General features: G+C 36.1%; 1 protein-coding gene across 3 annotated transcripts in view; it reads right to left on the reverse strand.

The window, feature by feature from the left end:
* The window catches only part of LOC145536754 (uncharacterized), a 507,944-nt gene that overhangs the window by 81,104 nt on the left and 403,638 nt on the right, over nt 1-23,202 (reverse strand). For all 3 annotated transcript variants that reach the window (XM_081566545.1, XM_081566546.1, XM_081566544.1), the window contains one exon: nt 15,354-15,437. In XM_081566545.1, coding sequence (XP_081422671.1) covers nt 15,354-15,437 — 84 coding nt within the window. The remainder of the gene's footprint in view (nt 1-15,353; nt 15,438-23,202) is intronic.

The raw sequence follows: 23,202 nt of genomic DNA on the forward strand, positions 1-23,202 counted from the left end.
CACAAATTCATATTGATAAATTATCAACTTTAAATGACTTTCAAAAACTTTTAAGAGGTATTAATTAGATTAGATCTTCTTTAGACATCGCTAATTATCAACTGATTAATTTAATACTTTGAAAAGAGATTCCAATTTAAATAGCCCTCGTTCATTATCTCAAAAGACACACAAAAAAACTTTATTTAATACAAAATAAATTACAGCAACAATTTCTTACATAAATTAGACTTGATTTACCTCTAAAATTGTTTGTACTCCCTTCTCTCCATTCCCCCACAGGCCTTCTTGCTCAACTTGAACACCCAATAAAATGGATCTATACCCATTTTAGAGAGACAAAATCACTTACACCCTATGTTGATTTAATTGCTTTAATCGTTATCAATGAAAAAAAACAAAACTAAAACCTTAATTGGCTCCGATCCTCACAAAATTGTTATACCTATTAATAAATCTCAATTCAAAAATACATTAGAAACTTCCACTGATTTCCAAATAGCCTTTTTAAAATATTTTAGAAAGATTTCATTTCATTATCCTTCTAACAAACTTTGAAATTTCTTCAAAAATACTAAATTTATTATCTCCCATATCATCCACTCACAACCCATACCTCATGCTGAAATTTTCTATATAGATGAGACCAAAAACGCCAAAGCCTCATTCTGGTCTTTCAAAAAATATAAAATCTTTCATACTAAATTTCATTCTGCTCAACAAAACAAATTATATGCTCTCATTCAAGTTATTTACTTACATCCTTACCCCATTAATATAGTCTCTGATTCTTTATATTCAGTTTCTGTATTAAAAAATATAAAAACTTCCATTATTAACTCCAGTCACCCTGTAATTCAACAACTCTTTCTCAAATTATAAACTATTGTTAAAAAACACACTTCTCCCATCTATACTACTCATATTCAAACACATTCTTGCCTTCCTGGCCCTATGACTTATGGTAATAAACAAGCTGATAAACTCATTTCTTTTGCTACTCCTGAAAAACAACATGCCTTATTACATAATAATGCTGGCTCCTTACACAGGAACACTGCTATCTTCCTTATCTAATATAGACTTTACTAGATTCCAACATAAACTATTCTCTAAACCTATAACTATTGTTAATATAGCTTTATTTGTTTTAATTTTTTTTAACTCACCGCAAGGAGATATCTTAACAAGAACAGAAAAACATTTCGAGGAATCACAGGATGCCTCCCTTCCTTTGCCTATTTGGTATCAAAACGAGTTAACCCAACAATGGAAGTTTGGGAAGTTGATCTTACAGGGAAGGGGATATGCTTGTGTTTCTCCAGATGAATCCAATGAACTCATTTGGCTTCCCCTTCGGAGGATCTGCCCCAGGGGAGCCAACGACATTCAAGATAAAAAAAAAAAAAAAAATCCTCCAGAGGAGGAAATTCCAGTAGAAGCCATGGCGGCTTTAAAAATTTCCAAAAAACGCCACACTTGACGTCATCGACCTCATGATCTCCCTACTTGGAGAGAGATAAAAACGCTCACTAATCAAGCTAAAAATCTGGTTTCTCAACAGAAAATGCCTCGGAATCCAGAAAATATTTTTGTCGCTATGCTTGCTTTGCTTGCTTCTGCTTTCCCTGCTCAAGGTGAATTAATGAATCACACTTACTGGGCTTATATACCCAATCCCCCTTTACTATAGGTTGTAAAATGGACAAAAAGAGGACTAATAGTATCTACCAATGACTCAATACATATGCCTCTGCCTTGGAGCCTGGAGGGGCCCTCACACCCTGAAAAAGAAAAAAAAAACTAATTAATATTTCTCCAGGTTATGAAACGGAGAAGGCAATGGCACTCCATTCCAGTACGCTTGCCTGGAAAATACCATGGATGGAGGAGCCTGGTAGGCTGCAGTCCATGGGGTCGCGAAGAGTCGGACACGAGTGAGCAGCTTCACTTTCACGCATTGGAGAAGGAAATGGCAACCCCCTCCAGTGTTCTTGCCTGGAGAATCCCAGGGACGAGGGAGCCTGGTGGGAGGCCATCTATGGGGTCGCACAGAGTCGGACACGACTGAAGTGACTTAGCAGCAGGTTATGAAATCCTTCCTTTATATATGGGCCCAACAAAATTATGCATAAACGTTAGTCGACAAACCTGGGCTTTTGTCTTGCCTCCAAAAAAGGACTTTCGGACATTGCTTAGATTATTTACTGCCCTTACTATAAAAATCATGTCAACACCACTAAAACTCTATAAAAAAGACAAAAAATGTTATACAAAGGGTTTACTTATAAAAACTTTAATATACTCCTGTTCATTGGGACAGATGTCAAGCCAAATCAAAAAAATTGATATTGGTGGCCAATTACACCATTGTCGATTGGAGACCCCATGGTATGTGGTAATCTGACTGTTCAGATGATATTAACAACACTAAATGCGACTATGCTACTCAAGTAGCATAAAAGACTACCAATATTATGATGAAACATTACCAAGATAAGAGACTTCTTGGCTGACATGATGGTGGTATGACACCCCCTCGCTCTCAAATTGTCTTCAATAAACTGATCGGGGCAAAACAATGAGACATTTGAAAGCTTGTCACAAACACCAAAAAACTTGTAACTTACACTGGATATTTCACAGAGACTAGTCACAGTTCTAGTCATTATTTCTTTCATTATAATCAATCATATTTTATACAAGCTTGTGTTCCCCTTCCTTTTGTTGTAGCTGTAAAAAACTTATAATTTAATAAGACTTAACATTCTGTAACTTGTATAAACTGCAAACTATATACCTGTCTTAACTCTTCCATGTCTATAAAAAATGAATCCCTTCTGATTCTCCAATCTTTATGTAACCGATGGTTAGCAATAGATCTCCAAAGACCCTGAGAAGAGGGTCCCATGGCCAGACCTGATTCCCGGTTACTTACTAAATTGCTTCGATGATGTACACGATTCATTAGATAGCTAATTTTTAGTATTCTGAGATTAATAGCTACTTGTACTACTGCTTCTGTTGCCAACATTGCTTTACAAACCTCAATTCAAACACACAATTTTATCCAAAATTACACTAAAGATGCTCATACTATGTGGACCACTCAGGCTCAGATAAATAAAAACTTTCAAGATAAAATACAAGATATAAAAATGGCCCTTCAATGGATTGGAGATCAATTAATAGATTTACAAAGACAGACATTGCTAAAATGCAATTAAAATTCTACTCAGTTTTGTATTACCCCTGTCCGGTTTAACTATACTGCCTATAACAGAAAACAAATCAAATTTCATTTGCAAGTATTACATGATAATGCTTCCTTAAATGTACAATTATTACAAAAAAAAATCTTTAAAGCCTTCTCTAAAAATCTACCACCTTCTTAGAAATCAAAAACTTTAGCTAAAGAACTAGCTGATCAACTGTCTGGGCTAGACCCTCTAAGATGGTTACAAAATATTATACATAGTATTAGATCTAAAATTATAACACTAATAATAGTCCTAATGATCAGTGAAAAGAAACAGAGGAAAACAACAGATTGGGAAAGACTAGAGATCTCTTCAGAAAATTAGAGATACCAAAGGAACATTTCATGCAAAGATAGGCTCGATAAAGGACAGAAATGGTATGGAACTAACAGAAGCAGAAGATATTAAGAAGAGGTGGCAAGAATACACAGAAGAACTGTACAAAAAAGATCTTCACGACCCAGATAATCATGATGGTGTGATCACTCACCTAGAGCCAGACATCCTGGAATGTGAAGTCAAGTGGGCCTTAGAAAGCATCACTACGAACAAAGCTAGTGGAGGTGATGGAATTCCAGTTGAGCTATTTCAAATCTTCAAAGGTGATGCTGTGAAAGTGCTGCACTTGATATGCCAGTAAATTTGGCAAACTCAGCAGTGGCCACAGGACTGGAAGAGGTCAGTCTTCGTTCTAATCCCAAAGAAAGGCAATGCCAAAAAATGCTCAAACTACCGCACAATTGCACTCATCTCACACGCTAGTAAAGTAATGCTCAAAATTCTCCAAGCCAGGCTTCAGTAATACATGAACCGTGAACTTCCAGATGTTCAAGTTGGTTTTAGAAAAGGCAGAGGAACAAGAGATCAAATTGCCAATATCCGCTGGATCATCAAAAAAGCAAGAGAGTTTCAGAAAAACATCTATTTCTGCTTTATTGACTAGGCCAAAGCCTTTGACTGTGTGGATCACAATAAACTGTGGAAAATTCTGAAAGAGATGGGAATACCAGACCATCTGACCTGTCTCTTGAGAAACCTGTATGCAGGTTAGGAAGCAACAGTTAGAACTGGACATGGAACAACAGACTGGTTCCAAATAGGAAAAGGAGTACGTCAAGGCTGTATTTTGTCACCCTGCTTATTTAACTTATATGCAGAGTACATCATGAGAAACGCTGGGCTGGAAGAAACACAAGCTGGAATCAAGATTGCCAGGAGAAATATCAATAACCTCAGATATGCAGATGACACCACCCTTATGGCAGAAAGTGAAGAAGAACTAAAGAGCCTCTTGATGAAGGTGAAAGAGGAGAGTGAAAAAGTTGGCTTAAAGCTCAACATTCAGAAAACTAAGATCATGGCATCTGGTCCCATCACTTCATGGGAAATAGATGGGGAAACAGTGGAAACAGTGTTAGACTTTATTTTTGGGGGCTCCAAAATCATTGCTGATGGTGATTGCAGCCATGAAATTAAAAGACGCTTACTCCTTGGAAGGAAGGTTATGGCCAACCTAGATAGCATATTTAAAAGCAGAGACATTACTTTGCCAACAAAAGTACGTCTAGTCAAGGCTATGGTTTTTCCAGTGGTCATGTATGGATGTGAGATTTGGACGGTGAAGAAAGCTGAGCGCCGCAGAATTGATGCTTTTGAACTGTGGTGTTGGAGAAGACTCTTGAGAGTCCCTTGGACTGCAAGGAGATCCAATCAATCCATCCTAAAAGAGATCAATCCTGGGTGTTCATTGGAAGGTCTGATGTTGAAGCTGAAACTCCAATACTTTGGCCATCTCATGCGAAGGGTTGACTCATTGGAAAAGATCCTAATGCTGGGTAGGATTGGGGGCGGAAGGAGAAGGGGACGACAGAGGATGAGATGGTTGGATGGCATAACTGACTCGATCGACATGGGTTTGGGTAGACTCCGGGAGTTGGTGATGGACAGAGAGGCCTGGCGTGCTGCAATTCATGGGGTCGCAAAGAGTCGGACATGACCGAGCGACCGAACTGAACTGAACTGAATGATTATATATGTACTATACCGATGCCTTTCAACTAAGATTAATCTAACTAAACAAACTCATTTGATCAGGGCCTTTTTCTGTAAAGTATCAACAGTCAACCCCTAAAAATAATAAAAAAGGAGGAATTGTCAGGTGACATTTAACTTTAAGGAGTCCAATATGTTGCACTTTTTCCTTTGTGTGCCATTTCTCAAGGATTCTCTGCTCCTTATCAGTTCCTATTCTGGAACAAGTAGAACTGCACGCAGCTCTCAGGACTGAGATCATGAGAAAAGGTATCTACTTGGATTCCTTTCAGTAACTCCTTCCATGAGAACTGAGAGAAGGGGTATTTACTTGGATTCCTTTCAGTTACTCCCTTCCATGATTTCTTTCAGCATCAGCGACCTTGTATGTTTTAGACCATCCATTATTTGTTGCAATCAACGACACTTCATCCTGTGTAATCATTTCACCAAAGATATACAAGCCTGCATTTCTGCTAATAAAATACCCTTGCTCCACTAGAGACCTGGGTCCCCCGTGCCCTTCTTTCTCTCTCTCTCTCTTTTCATCGACTCTGGTTCACCTCGTCCCACTCTGATAAAAAGACCACAATGAGTTTAGGAAGCCCTGGGAGATGACGAAGGACAGGGAAGCCTGGCCTGTTGCAGTCCGTGGGGTTGCAAAGAGTTGGATTTGACTGAGTGACTGAACAACAACTCTACCATATAGCTAAAGCAAGTGTGTATGGAGTGGTACATTCATTGATAATCTCGTCTATGACAGTTGAATTATTACCAAGTTTTTCTGATATATATTTGTTTAATATGCTTTACTTTGAGCTCCTACATATAAATTCACTAAGTCTTTTATGATCCTTTCATTGGATATGGATTCCTTTATTTACTATAGACTTTCAGAATGTTCTCGAATTCACTTTGCAAGATATAGACTACAAACTATGGACATTCTATGTGGATTACAGGAAAATTTTCTTAATACTGATTCTGAAAAGCCTTGTCCTTATGACATTACTAACTCTTATAGACTCAGCTCATTCAAGACTTTAATTCTCAATGTACAGCAAAAATAATTAAGTTATGGGTTGAATTTTATTGGAGATAAACTGTTGTGGGTCTCAACATGGAAACCTGGTATATGCTCATGCCCACTTTGCTGGTCAACTAGTAGGTAACAAAATGCATTGCACTTAGGCTTTCCAAAGTCCTTGTAGTTTCACTTCAGTATTGCTACTTTGAGAAAAGTTTTGTAGCAGAAAATAATGTACTTATAAAAAGTACATTTTTTTTATTCAAATATTCTGGTCAATAAGATGACTTTCAGGAAATACATTTTATACATAAATATCTCTTGCATTTATATAATACTTTATAATTTTTCAAAAAATTTTCCCATAAATAACCACATTCAAGCTTGACCTCAAAATTATTAAGTAGAATAGCAATTATTATCACCATTCACTGAAGAGGTGTTTGAGAGGGAAAAATAAGATTTATATAAATGATCTGTTTTATGTAAAATGTGTTAATTTGTGATCAAGTCAGGACGATTATCCTGATCTCTTAACTCCTAATTGGCTTTTCTTTCCACTGTAATGCCTAAAGTGGTTGATAAGAATCTACTAGACTAGTGAATAAAATTGCAAACATTCATGTTTATTATGCTATAGGCATTCTCTTAGATCAGAAAGATATTTTCCCTGAAGGAGCCTAAATCTGGTTAACAAAGAGAAATAATACAATGTAATATATGAATATGGACTTCCCAGGTGGTGCAGTGGTAAAGAACACACCTGACAATGCAATAGATGCAAGTGATGCCGGTTTGATCCCTGGGTTGGGAAGATTCCCTGGAGAAGGAAATGACAACCCACTCCAGTATTCTTGCCTGGAGAATTCCATGGACAGAGGAACCTGGTGGGCTACAGTCCATGGGGTGGCAAAGAATCAGACACAACTGAGCACACAAAGTGGTACTATATATGAATATAAAGTTTTGTGACAGTTATAAGAGATGGAATGGTGAGAAAAGACCTGTTGGAAATGGTAGAGATTTGTTTTTGAGAAAGAGAATTCACATAATCAGAGATAAAAGAGTTTGACATTTTCAGAGAGATTAAGTGATTTTAGCAAAGGCAAAATGCTAAGAATACATATTGTGAATTCCAAGGAGAGTAAGAATCCCATCATGGTAGGAATAGAAAACAAAAGAAAGCAAAGCAAACAAACAAAAAAAAAACAAACAAAAATCAGTAATATGATACTGAAAAAACAGTGTGGGCATGTTGGTATATGGTTTGGATTTACTAGCAAAGGCATTTGGAGTTAATTTGCAGGTGAGTCATGAAAGGTTTTGAGTAGGATAATGATATTTTATAATGAAGTAGTATTTATACCCAGGCTTCAACAGTACATGAAACAAGAACTTCCAGATGTTCAAGCTGGACTTAGAAAAGGCAGAGGAACCAGAAATCAAATTGCCAACATCGGTTGGATCATCAAAAAAGCAAGAAAGTTTCAGAAGAAAACATCTACTTCTGCTTTACTGACTATGCAAAAGCCTTTGTGTGGATCACGACAAAATGTGGAAAATTCTGAAAGAGATAGGAATACCAGATCACCTTACCTGCCTCCTGAAAAAATCTGTATGCAGGTCAAGAAGCAACAGTTAGAACTGGACATGGAACAACAGACTGGCTTCAAATTGTGAAAGGCTGTTTATTGTTACCCTGCTTATTTAACTTATATGCAGAGTACATCATGTGAAATGTCAGGCTGGATGAAGCACAAGATGGAATCAAGATTTCTGGGAGAAATATCAATAACCTCAGATATGCAGATGAAACCACCCTTATGGCAGAAAGTGAAGAAGAACTAAAGAGCCTCTTGATGAAAGTGAAAGAGGAGAGCGAAAAAGTTGGCTTAAAACTCAACATTCAAAAAACTAAAATCATGGCATCCAGCCCCATCACTTCATGGGAAACAGATGGGGAAACAATGGAAACAGTGAGAGACTTTATTTTGGGGGCTCCAAAATCACTGCAGACGGTGACTGCAGCCATGAGATTAAAAGACGCTTGCTTCTTGGAAGAATAGCTATGACAAACTTAGGCAGCATATTAAAAAGCAGAGACATTACTTTGCCAACAAAAGTCTGTGTAGTCAAAGCTATGGTTTTTCCAGTAGTCATGTATGGATATGAGACTTGGACTATAAAGAAAGCTTAGTGCTGAAGAATTGATGCTTTTGAACTCTGGTGTTGGAGAAGACTCTTGAGAGTCCCTTGGACTGAAAGGATATCAAACCAGTCAATCCTAAAGGAAATCAGTGCTGGATATTAACTGGAAGGACTGATGCTGAAGCTCCAATCACCTGATGCGAATAACTGACTCATTGGAAAAGACCCTGATGCTGGGAAAGACTGAAGGCAGGAGGAGAAGGGGAGCACATAGGATGAGATGGTTGGATGGCATCACCGACTCAATGGACATGAGTTTGAGCAAGCTCTGGGAGTTGGTGATGGACAGGGAAGCCCGGCATGCTGCAGTTCATGGGGTCACAAAGAGTGAGACATGACTGAGCAATTGAACTGAACTGAGTATTTATAGAAAGAATAATCTCTTTGCATTGCATAAAATGGATGATCAGTTTAGAAGTTAAATGAACTTAAAAATGATCAATATTAATAAAAGTAAGAATAGTATAAAAATCTGTGAACAATTACTATGAAACTTTAAATTTATAAACACACCCCATGGCCTTGTCAACGTACCACCTTTCCAAATAACCTACAAAATTAATTGGGTATGTTCAATGTTTTGTGTAATACAACAACAGTAACAACAACAGCAATAATAAAACTTGGTTTGCTAACAAAGTATGATTCACACTCAAGGGAAAGTGTACTTTGAAAACTCAAATATGCTGTAATAAGTTACAGAAGCCTTCTTGGGAGATAAAAGGACACACATAGCTAAAGCATATAGATATACAACTAACATATGCATGGAAGAAAACTTGTCAAACTGTGGTTGATGTTTTAAATTAGAAGAAACACTTGAAAAGGCACTGGTTGATTTTGACAGATGCCTTCTGACATCTCACAAGTTGATTCTCATCACTAGTCATGTGTTATTGGTTATTTTTATATTTAATTGAAAAGTTATGCATATTTTAAGGCAAAGTAGGTAACAACAGCTTTTCAATTAGTACTACAGCGATCAATAACAATATAATGGAATGAAAGATGATGAAAAATGTTTTCATCAGGAAGAATCACAAAACCTAAAAGTAGAATTTTAGAGGTTGGTAATTTTTCATTGAACAGAATATATAAACTTTCTGATTACAAATGGCCTCTTAAAAGATGTATTTAGTATTTTACCACTGTATTTTGGCTATTCAGAAACCTAGCTAAATCTAAAATTGCCAGTAATTCCATAACCTCACCTAGGCCAATCCCTACAAACCTTTCTGTCAAGAGGACAAGGAACCAAGTGCATCTTTGTTTTGGAGGGAGCTCATTGTAGCAATTCTGTAGGCAAAAGCTAGGCAATATAGAAACAGTGTAGCATATTGCATAACAGCATGCTCTCTGGAGTCAGATTGCCTGCCATTTAATAGCTATGTGACTTTTGGCATGTTGCTTAGACTCTATGTTATCCAGTTTGTCTATAAAATGGAAAAAAAATGCATAATATATAATTTATTATCTTAGCAAAAATATTAAACAAATCATCACTTATAAAGTGATTATAATAGTATATAGCACATAGTAACTACTCCATAAGTTGTAGCTGTTATTATAATATTATTTAGACCTACATTTCTTTTTTTTAAATTAATTTATTTACTTAATTGGAGGCTAATTACTTTATAATATTGTAGTGGCTTTTACCAAACACTGACATGAATCAGCCATGGGTGTACATGTGTTCCCCATCCTGAACCCTCCTCCCACCTCCCTCCCCATGCCATCCCTCAGGGCTGTCCCAATGCACCAGCCCTGAGCATCCTGTCTCATGCATCGAACCTGGACTGGCGATCTATTTCACAGATGATAATATACATGTTTCAATGCTACTCTCTCAAATCATCCCACCCTCACCTTCTCCCACAGAGTCCAAAAGACTGTTCTTTATGTCTGTGTCTCTTCTGCTGTCTTGCACATATGGTCATCATTACCATCTTTCTAAATTCCATTATATGTGTTAATATACTGCATTGGTGTTTTTCTTTCTGGCTTACTTCACTCTGTATAATAGGCTCCAGTTTCATCCACCTCATTAGAACTGATTCAAATGCATTATTTTTAATAGCTGAGTAATATTCCATTGTGTATATGTACCACAGCTTCCTTATCCACTCGTCTGCCAATGGACATCTGGTTGCTTCCAAGTCTTGGCTATTGTAAACAGTGCTGTGATGAACATTGGGGTACACGTGTCTCTTTCAATTCCGGTTTCCTCTGTGTGTATACCCAGCAGTGGGATTGCTGGGTTGTATGGCAGTTCTATTTCCAGTTTTTAAAGGAATCTCCACACTGTTCTCCATAGTGGCTATACTAGTTTGCATTTCCACCAACAGTGTAAGAGGGTCCCCTTTTCTCCGCACCTTCTCCAGAATTTATTGTTTGTAGACTTTTGGATAGCAGCCACTTTGACCAGTGTATGATGGTACCTCTTGGGGTTTTGATTCGCATTTCTCTGATAATGAGTGATGGTGAGCATCTTTTCATGTGTTTGTTAGCCATCTGTATGTCTTCTTTGGAGAAATGTCTGTTTAGTTCTTTGGCCCATTTTTTGATTGGGTAATTTATTTTTCTGGTATTGAGCTCCATGAGCTGGTTGTATATTTTTGAGATTAATTCTTTGTCAGTTGCTTCATTTGCTATTATTTTCTCCCTTTTGGAAGGCTGTCTTTTCACCTTGCTTATACTTTCTTTCGTTGTGCAAAAGCTTTTAAGTTTAATTAGGTCCTATTTGTTTATTTTTAGACCTACATTTCATTGAGTGTTTCACTGGTAACAGAGGACAGGCCATGTAACTACACTCACAAAGCATATGGAATAGGAAGTTTCAGTGCTTCTGAAAAGTAAGATTTTTCATTGTTCTAGTGATAAATTTAGTGATTACATCAATCATATACCCTTAGGTTTACATCTCTTGTGAAGAGATTGTAAGGAGATAAATTGAGGCGTCATTATTACATACGTATGGCTTTTACTTACATTCTCATTTAGACACATATAGTTAGCAACTTCCAAGCAAAAAGCACTTCTAAAACGTGTGGAACATCCAGAACTTAAAAAAATGACTGACAGTAATACTTTCTGAATTAGATGTTAATCAGTGCCTCCTTTGGTCTTTCCTGGTGGCTCATACAATAAAGAATCTGCCTGTAATGCAGGAGACTCTGGTTCAGTCCTTGGGTGAGGAAGATCCCCTAGAGAATGGAATGGCTACCCACTCTAGTGTTCTGACCTGGAGAATTCTATGGACAGAGAAGCCTGGTGGGCTACAGTCCATGGGGTTGCAAAGAGTCAAACACAACTGAGTGATTAACACTTTTTTTTGGTCCTCATAACTTAGCTTTTAAAGATTAATAAACTAAATTAGGACTTCATCCACATTTTCTCCTTAAAGGTTGCTACTTGATACTGCATAACTCCCATTTTGCAAGAAAAATGTAGGATTTTTCTCTATCTTTCAAATATTTTATTATAACACTGATAATATGAGGTTCCTATGTACTTATAATCAACTATGTGTTTTCATTATCTAATAAATCAATATTATAATTTATATATGAAAAAATTGCCAACATTTGTTTACATGTCTCAACAGAAGAATGAGCTGGATAGATAGAATAATTTCTTATTTCTTAATATGCTATATTCTGGTTCATGTTTTGTGGGAATAGAAGTGAAGAATTTCTGCATATCATCTGTAAAGTTGCTGCTATTAAATTATCTAAACAATTTTATTTTTCTTGCACTTATATATTATTTGATGTTTCCAAAATAAATGACAGGATCCTGGTAACAGAATAACTGTATCAATGTGGTAAACTGATTTTGTGAATGTAAGAGTAGAAGTTGGAAGAATTTAATTACTTTATGATCTTTTCAGAGGGGCCAGAAACACTATAGGATATAGTGCTTGTGTATTTATGTCCCTGGAAGAGTAAATGATCCCATATAATTAGGACTGGATTATGAGGTTTCCTTTTCTTTGGCAGAAAGAATGGATTTAGCTGAATAAAAATATCAGAACCTACTGTGTTAATCAGAATTTGATTTCACTTTTGTTTTTCTATTCTCTAAACCTAGTGGATGACATAATACCTTTGGTTTACTCACACTTTTTCATGTTTTTCTGGCTTGGCCTTACTATATAGGACATTGACAACCCATTCATTCATCCATCCGTTCATCTATACCTACATACATTCAATCACATATTCATACATCAGCAAACATTACATTCCTACAATGTGAAAAGTACTATGGTATTTGCTGTAATTACAAACATCAATAATAAAAGATGGTACAGACTGGCTAGAATGCAGTGTGATGAGCTGTTTGAAAATATTATTTACAAAGTGCCACATGACCAGAAAGAAGAAGCTACTTAGCTCTACCTACAGGTGTCAGGCAAGATGTCACAGGAGAAATGACATTTGAATTAAATGTTGAAGAATACATAAGAATTAACTGGTCTGACTTACCTCACAAAGCATAATATTCCTGAGGTCTATCCACCTTGCTACAAATGGCAGAATTCATTTTTTGTAACTGAGTAATATTTCGATGTGTGCACGCACACAAAGTTAGCCAAAAAGTTCATTCAAGTTTTTCCATGTTACCAAAAGAATCTGTCTGCAATGCAGGAGACCTGGGTTTGACCCCTGGAGGAGGGCATGGCAACCCACTCCAGTATTCTTGCCTGGAGAATCCCCATGGACAGAGGAGCCTGGCAGGCTACAGTCCATGGGGTCACAAAGAGTTGGACATGACTGAGAGACTAAGCACAGCAAAAAATCTGAATGAACTTTTTGGTCAACTCAATATGTATATATCTTATCTTTATCCATTTATCAGTTGGTGGGCACTTGGGGGTTGTTTCCATGTCTTGGCTATTGTAAATAGTGCTACTATGAACAATGAGATGCATGTTTCTTTTCAAATTAGTGTATTCTTTTTTCTTTCTTTCTTTATTTTTATTTGTTTTGTCATACATTGACATGAATCCACCATGGGTGTACATGTTTTCCCCTTCCAGAACCCCCCGGGGATGATATGGGAGAACGGCATGGAAGCATGTAAATTATCATATGTGAAACGAATCGCCAGTCCAGGTTCAATGCATGATATAGTGTATTCATTTTTTATCCCATATATATACCCAGGAATGGAATTGTTGGCTTATACGGTAGCCTTATTTTTAGTTTTTTTTTTTTTTTAAGGAACCTCCATACTATTTTTAACAGTGGCTGTACCCATTTACACTCTCACCAGCAGTGTACAAGGGTTCCCTTTTCTCCATATCCTGGCTAACATTTGCTATTTGTAGATATTTTGATGATAGCCACTGACAGGTGTGAGGTGATACCTCATTATGGTTTTGGTTTGCATTCCTCTAATAATATGTGATGCTGAGCATCTTTTCATGCGTTTGTTATCCACATGTATGTCCTCTTTGGGAAAATGTCTATTCAAGTCTTCTGTCCAATTTTTCATTGGGTTGTTTGGTTTTTTGGTAATGAATTGTATAAGCTGTTTATATATTTTGGATATTAACCCCTTGTTGATCACATAATTTACAAATATTTTCTTGCATTCCGTGGGTTGTCTTTTCATTTTGTCAACGATTTCCCTTGCTCTGCAAAAGCATTTAAGTTTAATTGAGTCCCATTTGTTTATTTTTGCTTTTATTTCCTTTGCTTTAGGAGAAAGATCCTCAAAATATTGCTACGATTTATGTCAAGGAGTGCTCTTTCTAGGAGTTTTATGGTGGATGGATCTAGAGAATGTTATGCTTAGTGATAGAACTCAGGCAGAGAAAGATAAATATTGTATCATATCACTTACATGTGCAATCTTAAATGTAATACAAGTGAATGTACATAATCAGATAGAAACAGACTCTCAGATATGGAAAACAACTTAGTGGTTATCAGTGGGGAGAGGGAAAAGTGGAGGGGCACATTTGGAGTATGGGATTAAGAGATACAAACTAATATGCATAAAATGGGCAACAAGGATATATTGTATAGCACAGGGAATTATAGCCATTGTCTTTTAGTAACTTTTAATGTAGTATAATCTATAAAAGTACTGAATTACTGTGCTGCACACATGAAGCTAATATAGTGTTGTAAGTCAACTATATTTCAATAAAAAAGAATCACTCAGAGAAGGGATTGGAAGGGCATCTGAGCACTGAGAAAAATATGAACAAAAATCGTAGAGTGAGAGTTTATGAAATATTTAAGGATGTAGGAGTAGTCTGGTATGGCTAGTAGACTAGGACAAGAGGCTGTAGGGATTGAGGTTGGAAATTTGGTTGGTATCTTATTTTGGGGGGGTATTCTATTTTTAAGGGCTGTGTATATGCCATGCTAAGTAATAAGAGTTGGAAAAACCAACTGAGAATCAGAGAAGTTAGAAAAAAATAAGAAGGTTACAGAAAATATAATTGTTACATGAAGTTTCAAGGAGAGAAGAGTCAACAGGATTAAAAATTAAATATTAGCCCATGTTTATGTGGGAAGGAAGTAAAAACCACAGATAGGCATTAATAGCATTTAGGCTGTTTGTTCAATAAATTATGATTAAATAAATACTGAATTGTTCTTGTAAGATTACTGAAATGGAATCTTAAATATAGTCCATAGTAGCATGATTCTATTTGAGTTCAAATAACACTGTAATAAAATAAACTATATCTAAGTCCTTGAATTCAAACTACATATGGAATATTATTTAAGTGCTGAAGTTTCTGTATCTTTTCCCCCAATAGTTAACTTCTCAATATTCACAATGGAGAATTAAAACCTACTCACCACTGACAGATGCTGAGTTGGAGAAACATAGTTAGGTCCATATTCCATTGAGAAACCCATTGCTTCAGGCTCAGTGGCAATTGGCTAAAAGCAAAAGTGAAAATCCCATTAAATATAAAGACTAATGTGCTATAAAAAGGAAACCAAGATTGTTATAGAAGGCCCAGACATCCTTATTAGCTTTTTAATATATTTGTGAAAAAATCAGATCATAAACTGTGCACATGTACAACGATGATTATACAAACAATTAACATTTACTGAGTACTTCCTATATGTCTGGCATTATTCTATGTTAATTCTAACTGTCACAACAACTTTGAGGTAGGTACTATTCCCTAGCACATTTAACAGATGAGGAGACCAAGGCCAAAGAATTAAATTAACTTGTCCAAAGTCACACAGGTAGTAAGCAATGGAGTTGGGATTTGAACTCAAGTAGTCTGTTGCTGGAGCCCACACTTTCAACCACTAAAGAAAGTGAAAGCAAAAGTCACTCAGCCGTATCTGACACTTTGTGACCCCATGGACTATACAGTCCATGGAATTCTCCAGGCCAGAATACTGGAGTGGGTAGCCGTTCGCTTCTCCAGGGGATCTTCCCAACCCAGGGATCAAACCCAGGTTTCCTGCATTGTAGGCATATTCAATCACTAAACTAGACTAACAAATATAGAAGTTTAAATTTGTATTATAAAGATAAGAATAGATTTATTTATTTAACAATCTTAATATAACACTACATGCTAGCTTCTATTTTTAGGTCCTTATAACTATTAAATCACTTAGTAGTGTCATATTAATATTGTCTTACTTAATATGGACATTTGGAGAAGTATACTATATATAAATATGTCGGAAAATCTTAAATTTCATTCTATTCCTGGGTGGAAATGCAAGATTAATACAATTCAAAAAGTGTGTACAAGTGGAAAGAAGAACTTGTCAAAAATGGGACATTTGTATGTGTGAAAAATCAACTAGAGGGTATAGAGTTAGATTAGATTATACCTATTACCACTTCAAAGCTGAGTATATTAACAACTAACATTATATGAAAAGCCTTGACCTTAACACAGTCTGAACACATGAGTTCGTATCAGAATTAACAGCACTAAAAATGGTCAATGATAATATTATGATGCAGATAATATTTGTCTCAGGTAATTTCCAATTACCTCTTCTTTTCACTTTTTCCAGTACTAATTTCCTATGTCTTTTAGCATTTTTTTTTTGATGGATAATAGCACTTGGAGCCAGTGATTTTGAGTACTTGCTCTGATTTTATAAGCTGTGTACCTTTGGGAAAATTATACTCTTTAGAAATTAAACTCCTTAAAAATTAAACTGAATACCTTTTCCTTATTTGTAAAATGAAAGTGATAGTCGCTCAGTTGTACCTGACTCTTTGTGACTCCATGGACTGTAGCCCGCTAGGCTCCTCTGTCCATGGGATTTCCTAGGCAAGAATACTGGACTGGGTAGCCATTCCCTTCTCCAGGGGAATCTTCCTCATCCAGGGATCAAACCCAAGTCTACATTACAGGCAGATTCTTTACCATCTGAGCCATCAAGGATGCCCCTATTTGTAAAATATGGATACTATTAATATCTTCCTCACATGGCTGTTGTGGAGATTGAATGAGATAATGCAAATAAAGTGTTTTGTATGTGGGCTTCACAAACTAATACTTATCAGTATTTGTCTTCAGAATATGGAAAATATCACCAAATATCATGTGTCAAGTAATAAAAAATGTTGGTGGGGTCCTTGCTGTAAAAATTGGGGAGTAAAATTTAAACATGCTTTTGTGAATTCAAGTCCATTTTCCTTGCTGAGTGAGTACCCATGACTTTAATTAGAGTATTTCACTGAAGACTAACACAATCATAATGCATGTGTAAAAAATAATTTTAAGCTTTGTTGATTCTTTCCTACTTTGAACATTAGCTAGTATTGTGCTTTTAGCTTAGTTGTTAAAACTATCCTCAGTCATTTAGCATAATGTCAGTTAAATTCTATCATACTTGTTGAATTTAATAGTTATAGTGACTTAATATCACCTTTTAATTCTTAGCAGGGTTTCTCAAAAGAAAGTCCAAATGTGGATTGATTAGAGATAATTCGATAGGCTGAATACCCTTTAAACAGCTGAAATTAAAATTCATGGGTTATTGTTTTGACAAATAAATCTCAAAAAGTAGCATTTCAACCATAATTTTATCAAGTTTGATAAATTGAAGCCATGAACTAAAAATTGGCTAAAATATAGTGGGAGAGTTGAAGACAGAAATTCACAGTTTTACTACTCCGAGGTTGAATACTAAGAATAATACAGGTGACACTGGCCCTCAAGATGCAGGTGGATGCAAGAAAGTGACACTACCTTTAAATAGCGGAGTGGGCTACATTTTACCTTATTTCAGCTCAGTACAAAAGGGCCTTTCTGCACTTCAGTTTTCTTCTGACTTACGTTGAAATAAATAATATTGTTTTAAAATCAAATTTCAGGTCTGTGTATGAATTGGAAAAAGTCAGAAAGGATATGCAATATATGGTTAACAGTGACTACCTCTGGGGAAAGGACTTTCATTTTTTACTCCATACAACTTAAAAAATAATGTGGTAAATCAAATCATTTGAATATAAACTCCAAAGTCTAATTTTATTTGATAAGGAATAAAATAATTCATATCCAGGCTAGAAACAAAGCACTTTAAATCTTAGTGTGCCATATGCAACTGTATACTATTATATATTATATGATATATAATATTATATATTATACATGAAACCCTTTATAAGTTTCATATTATAGTATATTACCTAATATGTTTATTCCATATACTATATCATATAATACAATAGCATATACCATATAATATATATATAATTCATTTATAACTACAAAAATAAGCAGATATGTTTTTTCCCTTATAGTAGCAGCACACTTTCAAGACTATAGATTAGTGCTTAAACATTTGTGGTTTTCATTTGGTTAGCTGACAAATATTTTTTCTTAAAAAAAAAAAAGCTTTTTTCCCCCTTTGCTTTAAATCTATTATGTTAACTAATAGTGTAGTATAGTAACACCATAGTACTAACAAAAGTCAACAAAATTCAGGATTCATAATAGCTTGTTCCAAGGTTAGTTTCTAAATCTTAACAGACATGTAATATAATCAGTTACCAAAAATGTGCTTAAAGAGACAATTTTGAAATCAGTGTTGATGATATTTTAGTAAAAAGACACAGAAAACGTTTTAAAAAGAACAAGTCATTTCTTGAGACTAGGAACTAGAGAGTTTTCACAAATCAACAACTAATATTTCAAGAACAGAAAACACATGGTGTTTATTTTTGATCCTTATTCCTAGCACATAGTTCAGTTCAGTTGCTCAGTCGTGTCCAAATCTGCGACCCCATGGACTGCAGCACGCCATGCTTCCTTGTCCATCACCACCTCTCGGAGCTTGCTCAAAGTAGGGGCTCCATAAATGTTTGTTGAAATAAACTGAATAATAAAGTCAAGAACTGTAGGTACACTGGTGTAAAAGTAATTCATCATAAGAGTTAGGAATACTACAAGAACTTCTAATAATGGGAACATAAAAAAAATCTTGCAGTGAAATCTGAAAGAGAGCACCAACACCATATAGGTGCACAGAAAGTGCTAAATGTTAATATATGTGAATATGAGAATGATATCCAAAAAAAATTTAAGAGCTGACATGAGATGACAACCTAAATTTATCTCTTTGTAGATAAGAAGACATAGAGATAACATGCAAATCACTTAAGGTCATGCAGCAAAAGATATTATAAAGATCAAAATTCTAGTTACCATATATTCTGAACCAAATATGACATATGGTTTCACAAAGAGTAAATGAATACTACACAACAGATAGGATGTGTTAAGTACCAAAAAAATACCAAAACGATGTTACAGGAACCAAACTAAAGCAAATTTTTTTCAGAGAAGTGATATATTGTAGTTAAGAATTGTTATCCAGAAATTCAATCCCATTCAGATACTTTTGGCTGTGTAAATTTGAGTAAGCTATTCAATGACTGTGTATCAAGTGTTTTTGTCTATAAAAAAGGGATAATAATAGCACATGTTGATATGAATTAAATTCATTAATATATGTAAAGAATTTAGATTAGTTCTTGGTCTATGGTAAATATAGCTTGTTCTGCTACGAGGTATGTTTCTTTATTGAAAATTAGTTCATATGCAATTGACAAAAGGGCAGTAGTATCAGAATAAATCTGAAACTGTACTATATATATAATTTTCTTCAGTATGTTAATTTTTTGAAGTTATCAGAAGCAAACTTTATCACAATTAAAGAGAAAATTTTAACATTATATGAAGACACTGTGAAAGCACTACAAATCCCACAGAAGTACCTTCCTTTATTGCCAGTAGGATCTTCAAAAAAACAATAATTTTCCTCTGTGTTAAGGTACCTAGGAATCCGGAAGTGACACTTTAACTTGCATTAAAGAAAAAGAAACCTGAGTTTTTTTGTACCAGGTTCCTCTTGGTTCATAATTTTAATGTAGATAGAACCAGTACTTAAAAGTGAGTTTCTTCAAGTACGAATATCTTGAAAGAGAAACTATGAGCCCCAAGGTATAAGACTGTTAAAGATGGTGTTAATATTTTATTGGGAATATTATTGCTATTGTTGGGATTATGGTTACAAAGTACATAAACTTTTGTATGGTCTACCCCAACCTTGGCTGGGCTTAGTCGCTCAGTCATGTCTGACTATTTGCGACCCCATAGACTGTAGCCTGCCAGGCTCCTCTGTCCATGGGATACACCAGGCAAGAATACGGGAGCCGGTGGCCATTTCCTTCTCCAGGGGATCATCCCAATCCAGGATCGAACCATGATTTCCTGCATTGCAGGCAGATTCTTTACCAGCCGAGCTACCTGGGAAGTCCAACTTTCTTAAAGTTCTACAATTTTAATGAACAATTATGTGGAATATGGGAGTTTTCCTTTAGTTTTTAATAAACATCATATATACAATATTATACCAAAAATGAAGTTATTCACTTAGTTAGTTCAGTGGCTCAGTTGTGTCTAACTTTTTGTGACCCCACACCAGGTGTGAAGCATGCCAGGCTTCCCTGTCCATCACCAATTCACAGAGATGCTCAAACTCATGTCCATTGAGTCAGTGATGCCATCCAAATATCTCCTCCTCTGTCGTCCCCTTCTCCTGTCTTCAGTCTTTCCCAATATAAGGGTCTTTTCCAATGAGTCAGTTCTTCGCATCAGGTGGCCAAAGTATTGGAGCTTCAGCTTCAGCATCAGTCCTTCCAAAGAACATTCAGGACTGATTTCCTTTAGGATTGACTGGTTGGATCTCTGTGCAGTCAAAGGGACTCTCAAATGTCTTCTCCAACACCACAGTTCAAAAGCATCAATTCTTCAGTGCTCAGCTTTCTTTATAGTCCAACTCTCACAACCATACATGATTACTGGAAAAACCATAGCTTTGACTATACGGATCTTTGTTGGCAAAGTAATGTCTCTGATTTTAATATGGTGTCTAGGTTGGTCATAGCTTTTCTTCCAAATAGCAAGAGTCTTTTAATTTCAAGGCTGTAGTCACCATCTGTAGTGATTTCGGAGCCCAAAATAATGAAGCTTCTCACTGTTTCCATTGTTTCCCCATCTATTTGCCATGAAGTGATGGGACTGGATGCCATGATCTTAGTTTTCTGAATGCTGAGTTTTAGGGCAGCTTTTTCACACTCCTCTTTTACTTTCATCAAGAGGCTCTTTAGTTCATCATAACTAAAGAAGCAATCTTGATTCTAGCTTGTGCTTCATGCAGCCCACCATTTCACATGATATACTCTGCATATAAGTTAAATAAGCAGGGTGACAATATACAGACTTGTTGTAGCCCTTTCCAAATTTGGAACCAGTCAGTTGCTCCATGTCCAGTTCCAACTGTTGCTTTCGACCTGAATACAGATTTCCCAGGAGGCAGGTAAGGTGGACTGGTATTCCCATTTCTTGAAGAATTTTCCACAGGTTGTTGTCATCCACACAGTCAAACGCTTTGGCGTAATCAAGAAAGCAGAAGTAGATGTTTTTCTGGAACTCTCTTGCTTTTTCTATGATCCAACGGATGTTGGCAATTTGATTTCTGGTTCCTCTGTCTTTTCTAAATCCAGCTTGAACATCTGGAAGTTCTCTGTTCACATACTGTTGAATCCTGGTTTGGAGAACTTTCAGCGTTACTTTGCAACCATGTGAGATGAGGGCAATTGTGTGGTTGTTAGAACATTCTTTAGCATTGCCTTCCTTTGGGATTGGAATGAAAACTGACCTTTTCCAGTCCTGTGGCCACTGATGAGTTTTCCAAACTTGCTGGTAATTTGAGTGCAGCCCTTTTACAGCATCATCTTTTTGGAATTGAAATAGTTCAACTGGAATTCCATCACCTCCACTAGCTTTGTTCGTAGTGATGTTTCCTAAGGCCCACTTGATTTCGCATTCCAAGATGTCTGACTCTAGATGAGTAATCACACCATTGGTTATCTGGGTCATGAAGATCTTTTTTGCATGGTTCTTCTGTGTATTTTTGCACCTCTTCTTAATATCTTCTGCTTCTTTTAGGTCCATTCCATTTCTGTCCTTTATTGTGCCAATCCTTGCTTGAAACATTCCCTTGGTATCTCTAATTTTCTTGAAGATATCTCTAGTCTTTCCCATTCTGTTGTTTTCTCTATTTATTTGCATTGATTGCTGAGGAAAACTTTCTTATCTCTCCTTGCTATTCTTTGGAACTCTGCTTTCAAATGGGCATATATTTCTTTTTCCTTTGCCTTTAGCTTCTTTTCTCAGCTATTTGTTAGGCCTCCTCAGACAACCATTTTGATTTTTGCGTTTCTTTTTCTAGGGGATGGTCTTGATCACTGCCTCCTGTACAATGTCAAAAACCTCCATTTATAGTTCCTCAGGCACTCTGTCTATCAGATCTAATTCCTTAAATCTATTTGTCACTTCCACTGTATAAGGGATTTGATTTAGGTCACACCTGAATAGCCTAGGGATTTTCCCTAAGTTCTTCAATTTCAGTATGAAGTTTGCAATATGGAGTTCATGATCTGAGCCACAGTCAGCTCCCGGTCTTGTTTTTACTGACTGTATAAAGCTTCTTCATCTTTGGCTGCAAAAAGCATTATCAATCTGATTTTGGTATTGACCATCTGGTGATGCCCATGTGTAGAGTCATCTCTTGTGTTGTTGGAAGAGAGTCTTTGCTATGACAAGTGCCTTCTCCTGGCAAAACTCTGTTAGCTTTTTCCCTGCTTCATTTTGTATTCCAAGGCCAAATTTTCTTGGGACTCCAGGTATCTCTTGACTTCATACTTTTGCATTCCAGTCCCCTATGATGGAAAGGACATCTTTTTTGAGTGTTAGTTCTAAAAGTTCTTGTAGGTCTGCATAGAACTGTTCAACTTCAGCTTCTTCAGCATTACTGCTTGGGGGCAGAGACTTGGATTACTGTGATATTGAATCATTTGCCTTGGAATTGAACAGAGATCATTCTATCGTTTTTGAGATTGAACCCAAGTACCGCATTTCAGACTCTTCTGTTGACTAGAGAGCTACCCCATTTCTTCTGAGGGATTTTTGCCCACAGTAGTACATATAATGGTCATCTGAATTAAATTTTCCCATTCCAGTCCATTTTACTTCACTGATTCCTAAAATGTCGTTCATTTTGCCATCTGTTTGACCACTTCCAATTTACCTTGATTCATGGACTTAAAATTCCAGGTTCCTATGAAATATTTCTCTTTACAGCA

This window comes from Giraffa tippelskirchi, chromosome X (genome assembly GCF_054371585.1).
Source record: "Giraffa tippelskirchi isolate mGirTip1 chromosome X, T2T-mGirTip1v1.2.pri, whole genome shotgun sequence".
Taxonomy (NCBI): Eukaryota; Metazoa; Chordata; class Mammalia; order Artiodactyla; family Giraffidae; genus Giraffa; species Giraffa tippelskirchi.